This window comes from Myotis nattereri (assembly GCF_964212035.1).
Source record: "Myotis nattereri genome assembly, chromosome: 3".
NCBI lineage: Eukaryota > Metazoa > Chordata > Mammalia > Chiroptera > Vespertilionidae > Myotis > Myotis nattereri.
The window spans coordinates 59,696,716-59,712,711 of NC_138077.1; the positions used below are offsets into that span (position 1 = coordinate 59,696,716).

Genomic DNA, 15,996 nt, shown 5'->3' on the forward strand with positions numbered 1-15,996 from the left:
GATACTTTCCAGCTCTGCAGGGATACAAAACCAAGGAGATAAGGAGGGGGGACTGAAAAGTTCCAACCCTCTAACCACAGGGCTGGTTCTCCTGGCAACCTGCCCTCATCCTCAGGTAGGGTCCGAAAGTCACCTAATTAACATAACGTAAGTTACCTTTATCTCATCACTTAGGAAATCCCAAGGGTTTTAGAAGCTCCATGCCAGAAACAGAGACAAAAACAAAAGATATATATTTATTATCAATCACAGTATCACAGGATTTGGCTTTAATCTGAAGCTATAACTATCTCCTGATCATTTTGAGTTCTTGTACCTGGGAAAAAGTAGACCAAAAAAAACCCCCACACACACCACCAGTTTTCAGAGTTGCTGTTACACAATGAGAGCAGGAGGGGATATGCCTGAACCCAGGGGATTCACTAGTGCATCTTGGTGCATCCATGTTCAGTGATAACTATAAACAGGTAACTGCTTCAACAATGGCCTGATGATGCTAAAGTAATTACTGTTCTGGCTTATAGTAGGCACGTATTTGTTGAATGAGTAAATGAATGAGCGTGCATCTGTTTCTCCATTAAACTATGAATGCTCCCAAAGTTCTACAATGTTCGGCAAACGTTTGTTGAATCAAGGTAACATTAAGAATGAGAAACTATTTCATGATTAATAGATTTATTAAACAACAATATATATACTGGTAGTCGTCATTGTCAGCCTTAATATGAGATGTTGTATTTTCTGTCCAATTTTCCTTCCTTGATAAGTTTTTCTTTTCTATCCTGAGTAAACAGAAAAAACACACAAAAATAAACAACAAGCAAACATTAAGAACAATGCATTCTGGCACAACTCATGATACAATTCTAAAAAACAGGAATGAAATGCTCCAAACCTAATTCCACCTCCCTCCTTTTAAAACTTATGGAGCATGAGTGAGGAAATAGTAGTCTGAAAAAAATAAAGGAACAATAAGAAACTACTGCTACTGGAAAATATCTTACCCACATTTTAGTAAGTAAAATTGTATTACTCCACTAAAAAGCATATATCGTAAGCAAAACGCAATTACCTGCTGGGTAAGTGTGGCCTACCTTCCTGTTAAGCAATATTTATCAGATAATCAAAAAGACATACACTCTAACAGGAGTGGATTGGCTGGTTTAAGGCACAGCTAGAGAGGTGGGCACCAGTCTATATGGCAATGTGAGGCCTAGAAGCTGGGACAGGGGTTCCAGCATTAGAGTGGTCTAGTGTCAGAGATAAGCTTGGCTTTCTCTGCAAGCCTCTGATGGCAGTGATACCCAGCACAGGCTGCTTTTGCTTTCTGGTGTCAGGGTATTAATAAGTTTTAATATTAATTTGCAAAGTGTAACCAATATAACTAGAATTCACACAAATAGGGAACACACTAAAGGATTTATGTATGTTGCTAATACTTAACCCAAAAAAATCTCTTTGTAAAACAAATGAATTAAGAAGACTAAATACAAAAATTTGCAAAGATATCTAAAGGTTAATCAGAATAAGTTTAACTTCTACACATCTTCTAATGGGAAAAAAAGACATTACACCTCTTAAAAGTTATTTTTGTATTTTCCTGTGTATTACTCACAGTATAATTTCCTTACATCATCTAAAATATACCAGGAAAACTCTTTCATGAGTAAATTCCAGTCTTAGAAATTTCAATTGACCAATTCATTACTTTAAACTCAAGAGCAACTATTATACTTGAAAGACCCAAAGATTAGTGATTTCTAACAAAGCATATTTCTATGAGTTGAAACGATAAAGAAATAAAACCAAACATATAACTCAATTATGTTTTATCTTGTGCTGGAAAAGAATAAAGATTAAAAGCACAAAAACTATCAGGTCCTGATACTTACTCTGTCAGTTTTAAAAACGTAATACCAGAAGATGAGGGGCCCAATTCCAATCACAGCTCCTAGGAGTGAGTTCTTGGGAGTGGGTCTGAAATTGGGATAAACATTTGCTGTTCTTGCGTAGGTCCAACGAGCCAAGGCAGGATCTTCCTAGAATTAATAACAAAAAGTTACAGCAACATAAGCAGGGCCACACTAGGAAACAACCTCATCAGGACTTTCGTGGAGGAGCATAGGAGATGCTTTCCCTTTGTTCTTCCCTACAGTTAAGGGTACATTCTGAATATTCCTAAATAGCTTCAGGGAAGATCTTTTATTTCTATTGGCTGAATAATTCTCTGATGATCGTGTTCAAATCCTTCAAAATTTAAAAGCACTTTATAACAACCTTCAGGTTTCTATTTACTTAAGATTTAAGAATCCTCATCTTTTTCTTTTCTTGTTTTTAAATATATTTTTATTGATTTCAGAAAGGAAAGGAGAGGGAGAGAGAGAAACATCAATGACAACAGAATCATTGATTAGCTGCCTTCTGCGCATCCACACTGGGGATCGAGCCCACAACCCAGGCATATGCCCTGACTGGGAATTAAACCGTGACCTCCTGGTTTATAGGTAGATGCTCAACCACTGAGCCACACCAGATGGGCAAGAATCCTAATCTTTTTAAAGCTGTCAGAAAAGCTACTTTTTCTCTTTGATCATTTTTATCTATTCTATTTTGGATTGTTTTAGCAGCATCATCTTTCTTGAAGTGTGACCAACAGAACCACATAGTATTCCCAATGATGACCAATAGATTTCATATGCTCTGTCATGCTCTGTACTTTGTTACCAACCCTTTATAATGTTACCCCCACATTGGTCTTTCCAGGCTACAAGTTACAGGAAGGTGAAGACTGAGATAGGCTAACTATGAGCTTTAAGTTTTTTAAGCTAACTTGACTGATATTTTTAAGAGCAAAATATTATATTTCACACTATTAAAATAGTTTTGTAGCAAGGACAAGGCTGTTGTTAAAAAAATTACTGTCTTTCTTAAGAAAAATTAATTGTCTAGAATAACTATATACCCCAAATTCATAATTAAATTTAATTAGCTACATCCTCAGAAGATTTTACAAAATTATTCACTCCAGTTAATTGATTGATAAAATAAGAAAATGAAACGAGCTTTAAAATCTTAATACTAAGCAGTGCCCTGACCGGTTTGGCTCAGTGGATAGAGCATCGGCCTGCGGACTGAAGGGTCCCAGGTTCGATTCCGGTCAAGGGTATGTACCTTGGTTGCGGGCACATCCCCAATAGGGAGTGTGCAGGAGGCAGCTGATCGATGTTTCTAACTCTCTATCCCTCTCCTTTCCTCTCTGTAAAAAATCAATAAAATATTTAAAAAAAACAAAACTAAGCAGTAAGGAGAACATTCAAGGTCCTAATCAATACCAAGAAGTCATAATTGGTAGGACTAAATTACTGAAACATTATCTTTCCCAGTAACATTTTATAGCAAACTGTTTGCAGAAACAGCAAAAGTGAAAACATAATATATAAATTGAAGGGGAAATTTGAGCTCAGTACATCTATTCTTTTACCTATCCCTTTTGCTATTAATGTATTTGAATGACTCTCCCATGAATTATCAAATGCCAGTCACCTCTCTGCACTTTGATATGTGACAGATCTGCCTTCTAGAAACACATTTCATTTCAGAAAAAGGAAATACCCCATGACCATAGTTCATTGAGCCCAGTACTGCTGTTAAGAGATGTTCCAATACACACAACATGGGGGACAGTCTCCTTTAACACCACTCCACATCTGGACTACCAGTAGCATGTGACATGGTGAACAATCCTTCCTGAAATCATGGGTTTCCATGACATACACCAGTTTGTTTTCCCTCCGTTCTGATCATTTCCTTTTAGCCTCTTTTGCTCTTCTTCCTTACTCGCCAATCCTATATAATAAAAAGCTAATATGCAATTAGACCAAATGGTGGAACAACCAAACAACTGGTCACTATGATGTGTGCTGACCACCAGGGGGCGCACGCGGAACATGGCGGGCATTGGCTGCGATGGGATGGTGAAGCAGATGAGCAGGGGCACCAGTCCAAGGCAGGGCGCTGGTTGCTGTCATCAGGGCGAGCCTATGGTGGTTACTGAAAATTCTTTGCTCCCGTGCACCGTGGTCCTGCCCGGCCCATGCCGGCGCCGCGCCACTTACACCCGCTGTCAGTGCCCAGTGCTGGTGCTCAACATTGTTAGCGGGTGCGAGTGGCAGCTGCCTCCCCCTGCTCCTGAGGGGTGATTAGGGCAGCAGCTGCCGCTCGCACCTGCTGATGGTGCAGCCCTGCTCACACTCGCTGCTAGTACAGGCCCAAATCGCTCCACATCATCAGTAGGTACGAGCGGTGGGAGGAGGGCTGCTGACAGGGAGAGGCTGGGCGGGGGTGCAGAGGACGGGCTGAGACCTGCCCCTGTGCCCACCGCAGCCTCATGGCCCACAGTTCCTATCAAGGTACACGAATTCATGCACTGAGCCCCTAGTCTCTTAATATTGGCACTCAGAATTTGTTGGCTGTTCCTCTTTACATTCACTCTATTGGTGATCTCCTCCAGTCACATGGCTTTTAACATCCATCTGTAGGCTGATGACTTGAGAAATTATACCTGTAGCCCTTGATCTCTACCCTAAACTCCAGACATAATATCCAACTACCATGCTGTCTAACAGACATGTCAAATGTGATGTCTCATCCCAAAGTGATTTCCCAGCGTTCCACTCCACCTCTATCTCTGCTCCTCACATTCTTCTCTATCTTGGTAAAAAGCAAGTTCATTCTTCCCATCGGCTAGGTCAAAAACCTTGGAGTCATCCTTGACCCCACTCTATCTCTTACACTTTCCATCCAATTTGCCAATGACTTACAAGGCCTGGTCTGATCTAGACCAGGTATCCTTCTGACCTCATTTCTTCCTACTCTGCCCTCATCTTTCTCCACGTAAGCCACAATGATCACTTCAGAATGTTTGCAATTAAGTAAGTGTAGGGCATGGCCCTGGGATTAAGAGTCCCATGCTCTACCGACTGAGCTGGCCCAGCACATGTGGTGCCCAACACGGGGCCTGAGTTCAAGGGAACTACAGTTGTCAGGTGAAAGGACGCTCCAGTGAAGCACGTGCAGAAAACAAAAAGGAAGGTAAGGAGCAAAGTTTAGTGATATAACTAGGTGTAAAACATGGGAAATTCAGGATGGCAGAAAAAGAATGTATATGTATCCATGCTTAGGCACAGGGTTGTTCTGTGAGGTATCAACAGCTTTTCGAATTGTTCGATTTTGTAAGTAAAACCTGCCCATGTTTTCCTGAGGAAGGAAAAGTAAATGTAGAGACATGGGAGAAGGTAGGAAAACAACTTAGAGATCGTTATATAGTTGAAGGTCCAGGGAAAATTCCTCTCTCTACTTTCAGTCTGTGGTCCCTGATTCAGGACTGCCTAGAGCCCACTCCTGAAAGGGAATGGATGGATGTGGCCGGGAACTAAGATGGAGAGTGGAAGGTTACCATAAGCTTAATATTGTTGAAAGGTTTGCCTCTTGCCTGGAGACTACTTATTATGGAAATATTTTATTCACGGTTGTGCTGACATTGGACCAGCCTATGTTCAAGGAGCAGTACTAGCTGCCTCATTAAAGGAGATGTTGTTCACTGGTCAGCAGAAAAGGAAAGGGGGCTGCTTTAACTGTGGCAAACTAGGGCATTTGCTAGAGGAAAGCATTGGGCAAATGAATGCTGCTCCAAGACTGATGATGATAATCCAATGCCCCCTAGGCAGGGAAACTTCAAGCAGGGCCCCGGCCCCACCAAAGAGTAGGGGCCTTATCCTTAACCCCACTGCAGCCTTTCCAGTCGGCTCAGTAAACCTTTATCATTCCACCTCGGGAAGCGCAGGATTGGCAAGTTCTTCCTGGGGAAGAACAGATCAGGACTCAGGCAATAATGAAAAGCACCAATCCTATTCTTAAAATGCAACTATGAAAACAAAACAAAAAAAGGGGGGGAGAAGGATGTTATGTGTTAAACTTTATGAACTGCAATGCAGAGGGTTGTACAGCAGCTGAAAGGCATCAGGCCTCCTGTATAATAGCCTCTGCAGGGTTAGCCCAGTGGAAGGATGCACAAACCAGATAAGAGTTTTACCAGATCTAGTAATGATGTGGGGAAGAGGTTGTGTTTTGTATCTTTCCAGAAGGAGCAGTGCAGCCAATTTGGGTGCCAGAGCGTTACATGTGTCACCACAGTGGACCCAGAGAAGCAGCTTGTCCCTTCGTTCAAAAGACTGAGAGTTGCCCCGATGACAGCAAAGGGGAAAAAAGAAGAAAAGGAAGGCTACGCAAGGGACTGAGGTGCCAACATGGGGTCAGCTGAGTAAGTTAGCAACGGAGGCCCAGCAGATGGTAGAAAAGCAAGGAGTGGAAGCTACTCCCTCAACCATGTTTCTGGCTGCGCTAGCAGTGGCTAGCTGCCAGTCATCTGTAAAGTCTTGCGCAGCCAGGTCCAAGGACTCTGAGTAAGTCAGCAAAAGAAACTTTCATTTAGTAGAAAAATGTTACTCTAGTTTGATTTCTCACTTATTGCTGTGTTGCACTGGCATTGTTTTGTTATTCTTACTAGTTTTAAAATGTTAACACACTGGCAGTTTTGTTAATAGCCAGAGTTTTGTTCTTGATGCTTAAGTTTTACTTTCATTATAGTAGCTTAAAAATAAGAAGAGTGAGATGTAGGTCACGGCTATAGGGTTAAGCTTTGAACTGACCTGTTGGCAAAGCCACAAACAAGTCCCAGCTTACAGGGCACAGTCCTCTTAGCATAATTAGGCTTGACCTTATGATGCTCCCTAGATCTTACCTGGGAAGCTAACCGGCTGAGAGAGATGTAGCAAGTGCTGCCAAAACAAGTGAAACTCACGATAACATTCTAACTATGGTGACCACTACCTTGTTTACCTCTGGCTATAAAATAAAGGCTCAGTGTGCTGTCTGGATCTCTCTCCGTGGCCTTAACCAGGCACAGGAGATCCACCTAGACCCAGTTTATTCTCTCTGTCTGTCTTTTCTACATCCTTCGCCGCCCCCCTCAGCCTCACCAAACCCTTGGTTGTGCTGGCATGGCACAAGTAAGCATACTACTATCTAAGGCCTATTGTACTTGCTGTCCCCTCTGCCTAAAATGCTATTTTCCCAGCTACCTCACCTCTCATCTTTCAGATCTTCACTCAAATGTCACTTTATAAGCAAGGCCTTCTCTGGGCCTATCTAAAATTGCAGCTGCTCTCCCTTCCTACACACACTCCTAATCCCCTTCCTTGCTTTACCTTTCTTATCATGATCACTATCTAATATGCTAAATGATTCATTTTTTAACTTACTACCTGTCTCCTCCACTAGAAAGAAAGCTCTATACCAGTGATGGCGAACCTTTTGAGCTCGGCGTGTCAGCATTTTGAAAAACCCTAACTTAACTCTGGTGCCGTGTTACATATAGAAATTTTTGATATTTGCAACCATAGTAAAACTAAGATTTATATTTTTGATATTTATTTTATATATTTAAATGCCATTTAACAAAGAAAAATCAACCAAAAAAATGAATTCGCGTGTCACCTCTGACATGCGTGTCATAGGTTCGCCATCACTGCTCTATATGGACAGGGGTCTCTGCCTGTTTTGTTCTCCACTGTTACCGCAACATCTAAATCAGAGCCTGGCCTATAATAGATCCTGAGTAATTATTTATTCACTAAGTCAATCATTCTTAAAGATTAAGCAAGTAATTTTCATGTATTGATTGGTATATGATAAAGTGTGAGACACTCAATGAACAGAACAACCAGTGAGGCAGGTATTACTACATCTGTTGTACATGACAAAACTGAAATTGCCCTAGGTCACATAACTGAAAAAGAGAAACTCTGTGGAGCTTAAACCTCAACTCTGGTTCAAGTCCTTACCGTTTTTAACTACATCATACTATCTGGCACATCAAACCTAATTGTGTATGTATATAATAAATGTCTCTCTCTGCACCTTCTTCACAAATAAACAGGTTTTGGCAAGAGATGATACAGCCAACTGGTTCAACAGATGCTCTGGGTTACTTAGACCAAAGTTCAAATTCTGCTCAAACACTTGCTAAGAGTATCTATACTAATAAAAGGGTAATATGCTAATTAGGGCAGACATCTTCCAGATGTCCTTCCAGACAAAGCCACAGTGGCTGCGAGGGCCAAGGCTCAGGCTGGCAGTGGCAGCAGCAGTGGGGTAATGGGGATGGCGCCTTACCCTGATGCACCAGGATGCCTCCCACAGAGGGAGGCCAGATTGAGGCTTAGGCCAGGCTGAGGCAGAGGTGGTTAGAGGCGATCAGGCCAGCAGCGGGGCAAGGTGGGGGCGATCAGGCCAGCAGGCGGGAAAGGTAAAGGCGATCGGGCCGGCAGGGGGGAAAGGTAGGGGTGATCAGGCCGGCACGGGGGCAAGGTAGGGGCGATGAGGCCAGCAGGCAGAGGGAGTTAGAGTTGATCAGGCAGGCAGGCAGAGGGGTTAGGGGCAATCAGGCAGGCAGGCGGGCAGGCAAGCGGTTAGGAGCCAGTGGTCCCAGATTGGGAGAGGGATGTCTGACTGCTGGTTTAGGCCCGATCCCTGTAAACTGGCAGTCAAACACCCTGAAGGGTCCCAGATTGGAGAGGGTGCAAGCCCGGCTGAGGGAGCCCCCCCCCCCCACACACACACACACACGAATTTTGTGCACCGGGTCTCTAGTCACTCTATAAACCACTTGTCCTTCACATGTTGTCTTCTCTTCGGTAAAACAAGGATAGTAATAGAGCTTAACTCTCTAAATAGTTGTGATATTTGAATAATATTCAGGAAAATTTAGATAGTCTCTGCGACAATGCAAATTTCCTTCAATTCTCACAACTTCCAAAAATTCCGACAGAATACCAATGCAACTGTTGGAAAAAATACTTTTTAAAAACACATTTGATATCATATTTCAGCTCTTGTACAGAAAATTACCAAAAAGCACCCCTGTTAAATAATAATAACTATCACTTTGATGGGCATATATTATGTACCTCATTTAATCCCACACCGACTCTATAAAAAAGTTAATACCATTCCTATGTAAATCAGAAAACGAAGTTTCAGAATGGTTAGGCAAATTTCCCAAGGTCATACACAGGGTGGGGCAAAAATGGGTTTCAGTTGTTCTTATGGAAGATGATACAATAATTAATACATAGTCCTGACCGGGTAACTCCCCCGTACCCCTTACCTCCATACATCAAGGATGTGGGTTGGGTCCCCTCTTAGGGCACATACAAGACTCAACCAATGAAGGTATAAATAAGTGGAACAACAAATCGATGTCCCTCTCTCTCTAAAAATCAATAAATAAAAATTAAAAAACAAAAATAATAATACAAGAATAAACTTGTTTTGCGTGCTCACAACAGTAAACCTACTTTTGCCTCACCTTGTAGTTTGCTAATATTTTGCGCCTTGCAGTCTGACTCCAAAGCCCAAAGCTTCAACAAGCCGCAGGGTCTTCGGGTCTTTAAAAATACAAAGTCGCCCTGACCGGTTTCGCTCAGTGGATAGAGCATCGGCCTGCGGACTGAAGGGTCCCGGGTTCGATTCCGGTCAAGGGCATGTACCTTGGTTGCGGGCAGGTCCCCAGTGGGGAGTGTGCAGGAGGCAGCTGATCAATGTTTCTCTCTCATCGATGTTTCTGACTCTCTATCCCTCTCCCTCCCTCTCTGTAAAAAATCAATAAAATATATAAAAAATTAAAAAAAAATAAAAATACAAAGTGAAGAATCACTGTATTCCCATCAGGAGAGAGCAGCATTACTATGAACTGTGAGCTGAAAGGTGGGAAACAGCTTAAAAAAAAAAAATACACACGAACACACTTTCGAACACTCATTCCAAGCCCGGCACTGCCTTGGCCGGTCGCGTGCTGGATCGGATTTAATCCTCCTGAGACAGGAGGGCTGCTCCCCTTCCCCAGGTGGGAAACCTGAGTGTAAGCGGCCGAGCCGAGTAACTTTCTCAACATCATCAGGTGGGAAGCGATCCGGCCAGAACTCGGCCCCGCCAGGTGTGTGGGTCCCGAGCCCCTCCCTTCCCTTGACCACCCAACTCGGCCCAAGGTGAAAGGGCTGGGGGCGGTCCCGCTCTCCGGGCCTGGACGGGGGCCGAAGTCTCCGGCACTGGTCCGAACGGCGGCCACCCCCTGCGAGGCCCCCGGGCGGGTCTGGGCTGCCCGGCCGGAGCGCAGCGTCCCAACTCCGGCCCGCGATTCCCGCCCAGCGACCCCCACTCACGATGAGCCCGCGGCGGCTGGGGTTGTTGTACTGGAGCAGGTACTCCCTTTTAAGCCGGGATCTTATGGCCAGCCGCTCGGCTTGCGCCTTCCGGGTTTCCGGAGATATGTCATATTCGGCGGGGTCAAGGGTAGGGGGCAAAGTGGCCAGGCGCGCCGGCTTGTACTTAGGGTTCGACATCTTGGGACCCTGGCGAGCAACTGCGCCTGCGCGGCCCCTGTCTTTCGCCTGACCTTACGCCTGCGGAAGTGCGCCTGCGCATCAGCCGGAGGTGGCGTTGAGCGAGGAGTTCAGCTTCCTCCCTCGCCGTCCTGTCCCGCTACAGCGATCTGCGCGTGCGCAGTGCTTTCCTCACCTAATGACCCCGCCTCCACTCCCCTCCTCTACACTTCTGCCCTTTCTCTCTGTCGCTTGCTGGTTCTTTCTAGCAGCCTTCTCTCCTGACCTGACAGACCTTATTATGCGACGCTGAGCTGTGTGGGACTGGCCCCAACAGGAAATGGGACTGGTTGTGAAGTCCTGCTTCAATGTGGACCCAATCCAAGCAAGCTGTGTGACCTTGAGGGTTAAATGAGATAATGAATAGATGCCAAAGTGCTTTGCAGAATTTAATGACCTAACCAAAGGACAATAAGCTTTTCTCTACGTTGCGACATTAGATCCATATAACATAGAAGAGCATTCTTCATAGGCACGAAATAATTTTAGTAGGAGAATGATGTTACAAGAGAAGTGTCGCCTGTCTGACTACAGTAGGCAGACAAAAGCTGAATAAAGCTCGTGAAGAAACAATGATGGTTAAAATACTAACACCTCGTACCTAAAATCCTTAGCACTGTTCGGGTGCTAAGAATGAGAAACACCCTTAGAGATATGAAAATATGCATAAGGGCATTGTATCTTACTGGGAAAGATGATTTAGAGAGAAGAAACCTAAAAGAAAGCCGTCTCCATCCCTATTGTCTTTCTCCCGCCCCTACTATGGAAGGGGAAAAAACAATTTCAGAAAGCATGGCAGAATCTGTAGGTACCAATCATGTATTCCTCAGGGGAAAACATGTAAATAGTGTTTCCATAACTCAGGCAAGGAACGCTGGATCAAAAGAAAGCTTCCGCTTGGATGTACTGTCTGGGGACATGCAGGTATGCGGGGAAAATGGTTGCTAGGCAGAGAAGGGACCTAGAAAGTGCTGGCACTTGAAGTGATGAAGAGCAGCATTGCTGTCAAATTTATTCAACATTTTAATACTGTTTTAAAATATTTATTAAGCCCCCTCGGCGTGAAGCATACTGCACGCTAGTCAGTCAATCTCCTAGGCTCAGTGGGGGAAATACAGAAGAAATGAAGGATGTGATGTTTGTCTTTGAGGAGCTGACAATCAGGCAGTAGAGAAAGAACAGACAGAATATGGTAATGTTTGCAAGACAGTTTAATGTCCAAATGATTAGAGAGCAAAATGGGCTCCTGAGAATGCAGGCTAGGGGAATGCAGAAAAAAAGGAATTTGAGACAAATCACTTACACTCAACGTTAAAGGAGAAAAGAGAAGTTCTGTTTTTTTCAAAGGTGTTTTCAAATATTAAAAATAAAATGAAAAGCAGGAGCAGGTTGTAAATTCTAAAAAAAGGCTACATTAATAAAATTTCAAAAAAAAACCCATCTGTTTATAGATTAGACACTGACCTAGGAAGAAGGGCATGTCAAAAGAATGAAAGAAAAAAGAAAGGAGTGCAATGAGTATAAGCCAGCTGACAAAGTAAAAAACAACCTTTAAGGTTTAGAGAGAGGGAAACAGCGAGAAAATAAACATCATTTTGCTTTAAGTTAAGGTGGTTATTTCCACATTTGCTTAATTATCATAAGGATCTCTTAAGATGTTAAAAATATGGAATCCTAGGTTGCTTTTTGCTCTTGGAAATTCAGATATGGTCTGGCAGGGGAACCCAGGAGTCTGTATTATTTTACAATTTCCTGGGGGGATTCTAACAATATTGCGAGTTTGAGAAACATAGAAATGGGTATAAGGGGTCTTCTTTCTATCTTCCTTTTCCCAGAAAAGGCACTCTTAGAGAGAATCTATTGAAGATGGAGACCTAGATTCCAGAATGAAAGAAAAAGACTTGATTGGGATGTTATCGTGCAATAATGCAACCAAAAAATTATGAAAATGAATTAATCTTTTTTTCTTTATTGATTAAGGTATTACATATGTGTCTTTATCCCCCCCCATTGCCCCCCCCCCATCCCCCTACTCATGCCCTCATCCCCCTGGTGTCTGTGTCCATTGGTTAGGCTTATATGCATGCATACAAGTCCTTTGGAATTAATTTTATATTTAACACATTTTAAGTTACAATTACAACTGTATGCTAAGCTCATTATTCTTTATTTTGCATTTGATTTTTGCAGTAGGGTCATATTTTTATAAGTTTTGAAGGGCTTTATCCAGTTTTCACAAGGCCCTCTCTTAATCCTTTAAAACGAAATTATTTCCTTACAAGCATTGGTGTAATTATCATTCTTATTGATTTTTCCACCCCCATTTGTTATCTGGTCTAACTCTGTGAGATTCTCCTTTATTAGTGACTTTGCATGTAGATCCAGTAATTCACCAACATTACTTTCATCAATTGCATGAACTTTCACATCTTTTGCAAGATTTGTAATATACTTATTTGTATGGTATTTGAGGGCTGGATATTTTTAAATGGATGACCAAGACTTTGATAGAGGTGGGTGTAGGCACTAGGGTTAGTAGATGGAATAGTTTAAGTGGGCAGTCATTTTACAAGTGGTCATTACATCAATGAATATTTCATGTTTTGAAGACTCTTACTTCTCTAAGAAATCTCCGAATAGAATTTATCAGAATTTATTGGAACATGGGTTAGAAAGACTAAGTATATTTACCTGCATTTGGCTGGGAGGGGGGAAGGTATTGGGGGAGGAGAGGAGAGCAGATGTGCAGGGGTGGTCAAGCTATGTGAGTGGGGCAGAGTTTCAGGGAACAGAGATGGACAGGTGAGTGCAGAAACTGTAAAAAGCAGGCAAGTCCCAGCTTGCAACAATATGAAAGGCATTTCTTTTTTTAATTGGCAGGATCATAGGTAAATTTGTGAATAAACTCCTAACTTTGGGTTGAGAACATGTAAATGCCAAAATTGGTAGAAGCCCTGTATCAGGTTAAGAAAATCCCCTTATATTCCCTGCCAAAAGTTTTTATTTTTTTTAATCATGAATGAGAGATAATTGATCAAATGCTATTTTTACATTTTTAATCTGTCATCACATGTTTTTTTCTCTGCTAATATGATAAAAAAAAAAAAGATGGAAAACCTTGTTAAGTTGTTCTGATGTGGAGTCATTTCACATTCTAGAATTAACTCTACTTTATGGTCACAGTATGTTTTTTAATATACTAATGAATTAAATATATTAGCACTTTATTTAAAACTTTATCATTTAATATCATAGGTGAATAGACTCTACAACTTTCTTTTTCTTATTTTGTTCTTGTATAGTTTGGGTAATACATTTACATGGAATAAGTAGGATAGATCTTCTTTTTTCCCCTTCAAACTCTCCAAAACAGTTTGTAGAAAACAGGGACTATAGTCTTTGAAGGCTTGGTAAATTATCTTATAAAATTATCTGGGTCTTCCATCTTTTTTCAGGAGAAACTTTTGGCTATCAATTCAATTTCTGTTATAGTTGTTGATTTGTTCAGATTTTCTATTTCATCTGGAGTTAATATTGGTAATTTACATTTTCTAAAACATCTTGTTTATAACTTATTGCCATAGAGTTTCTCATCTCATCTTATGATATTTTCTATATCTACTGTCTTCATAATGATGGTCCTCTTTTTTGCCTAATATTGTTTATTTGTTGCTTCATTTTATTTTCATTCTACTCAAGTTTTGTCTACCTTGTTTTTTCAGAAAATCTATTTTTGTTTTGTTAATCATCTCTAATCAATCATTTGTCCTTTTATATTTACTCTATTTTTCTTGGGATTGCTCTCATGTTCTTTTTTAGCTTCTTAAGCAGAATGCTTATCATTCATTTTTGTTTTATAAGTATTTATGGATATAATTCTGCACATTTCACTTTAGCTACATCTCCACAAGTTTTTATTAATACTAGGGGCCCGGTGCATGAAATTCGTGCACTGGGGGGGGGAGTCCCTCAGCCCAGCCTGCCCCCTCTCACATACTGGGAGCCCTCAGGGGATGTCCTATTGACAGCTTAGGCCCACTCCCTGCTCCCCTTGGGGAGTGGGCCTAAGCCGCAGTCTGGCCTCCCTTTGTGGGAGCTGACCAGGCTGATCAGGGGAAGGAACCAGTCCTATAACCACACTGCTGCAGCTACTGCTAGTCACCGCAGCCAGCAAGGTTTTTTCATCAACACGGATTCCAGTCCCGTCACCGTGAAAAAATGACAACTTTTTTTAGTCATTTTCAAGATGTGTCTTTCATATAATAATAATTTCTTTATTATTTTTTTATCCTCACCTGAGGATATGTTTCCATTGATTTTTAGAGAATGTGAAAGAGAAAGGGAAAGGCAGAGAGAAACGTCAAAATAAGAGAAACACTTTGATTGGTTGCCACCTGCATGAGCCCTGACCTGGGCCCTGGCCAGGGAGGAGCCTGCAACCTAGGTACATGCCCTTGGTCAGAATTGAACCCAGACCCTGCCATCGGCAGGCCAAGGCATTATCCACTGAGTCAAAGTGGCTAGGGCAGGATATGACATTTCTTAGCCCTCCAGCAGCAGACCTTCGTTTTTTTCACTAGGAGTGTGGTGAAAAACCCTAGATCACTGTTTTGGATTCTTATTACCCAAGTTACTAAGAATATTACCAGTGGCATACAGGGAGCTTAACCAATGAGCGGTCAGAAAAGGTGCTTCCGCTGTAGTTGACGCCAATCTGCGGCTTGGCACCCCACCCACGCCCACTCCAGGCTTGACGCCTCTGGCCCAGGCTTCAGGCGTGGGCAGGGGAACCCCATCTCCCCCAATCACGGGCTCCACCCTTGCCCAGGCCTGACGCCTTGGCCAGAGGCGTCAACCCCCATCACCCTCCGATTGCCAGATTGGCCCCTTGCCCAGGCCTGATGCCTCCGCCAGAGGTGTAAGGCCTGGGCAGGGGACCCCCATCTCCCTCCCATAGCTGGCTCCGCCCCCCGCCCAGGCCTGATGCCTCTGGCCCAGGTATCAGGCCAGAGCAGGGGACCCGCACACCCCTCCAATTGACGGCTCCACCCCCGCCCAGGCCTCGGCCAAAGGCATTGACCCCCATCACCCTCCAATCGCAGGATCAGCCCCTTGCCCGGGCCTGACGCCTCTGCCAGAGGTGTCAGGCCTGGGCAGGGGACCCTCATTTCCCCCTGATCACTGGCTCTGCCCCCCGCCCAGGCCTGAATCCTCTGGCCCAGGCATCAGGCCTGGGCAGGGGACCCCCAGACCCCTCCATTGCTGGCTCCGCCCCTCTCCCAGGCCTGATGCCTCTGGCCCAGGATTCAGGCCCAGGGCTGGGAACCCCCCTCTCCCCCCGATCACCGGCTCTGCCCTCGCCCAGGCCTGATGCCTCCGCCAGAGGCATCGACCCCCATCACACTTCGATCGCCTGATCAGCCCCTTGCCCAGGCCTGACGCCTCCGCCAGAGGTGTCAGGCTTGGATAGGGGACCCCTATCTCCCCCCATCACTGG

The 15,996-nt window shown here is 43.5% G+C and overlaps 1 protein-coding gene across 1 annotated transcript; it reads right to left on the reverse strand.

The window, feature by feature from the left end:
- Positions 1-653: 653 nt before the first annotated feature.
- Positions 654-10,591, reverse strand: NDUFB4 (NADH:ubiquinone oxidoreductase subunit B4). Its single transcript, XM_081088548.1, has 3 exons — positions 10,281-10,591; positions 1,893-2,039; positions 654-782 (listed from the first exon to the last, which is right to left on the reverse strand). Exons 1-3 carry the CDS (start codon positions 10,458-10,460, stop codon positions 720-722), a joined length of 390 nt encoding a protein of 129 aa, XP_080944674.1. The 5' UTR covers positions 10,461-10,591; the 3' UTR covers positions 654-719.
- Between the last annotated feature and the right edge of the window lie 5,405 nt (positions 10,592-15,996).

Coding starts and splice junctions, on each gene's coding strand:
- NDUFB4 (XM_081088548.1), bottom strand. CDS start 10,460: ATGTCGAACCCTAAGTACAAGCCGGCGCGCCTGGCCACTTTGCCCCCT. Junction 2,040..10,280: donor CCAGCCGCCGCGGGCTCATC/GTGAGTGGGGGT, acceptor TATTAATTCTAG/GAAGATCCTGCCTTGGCTCG. Junction 783..1,892: donor ACGTTTTTAAAACTGACAGA/GTAAGTATCAGG, acceptor CTGTTTACTCAG/GATAGAAAAGAAAAACTTAT.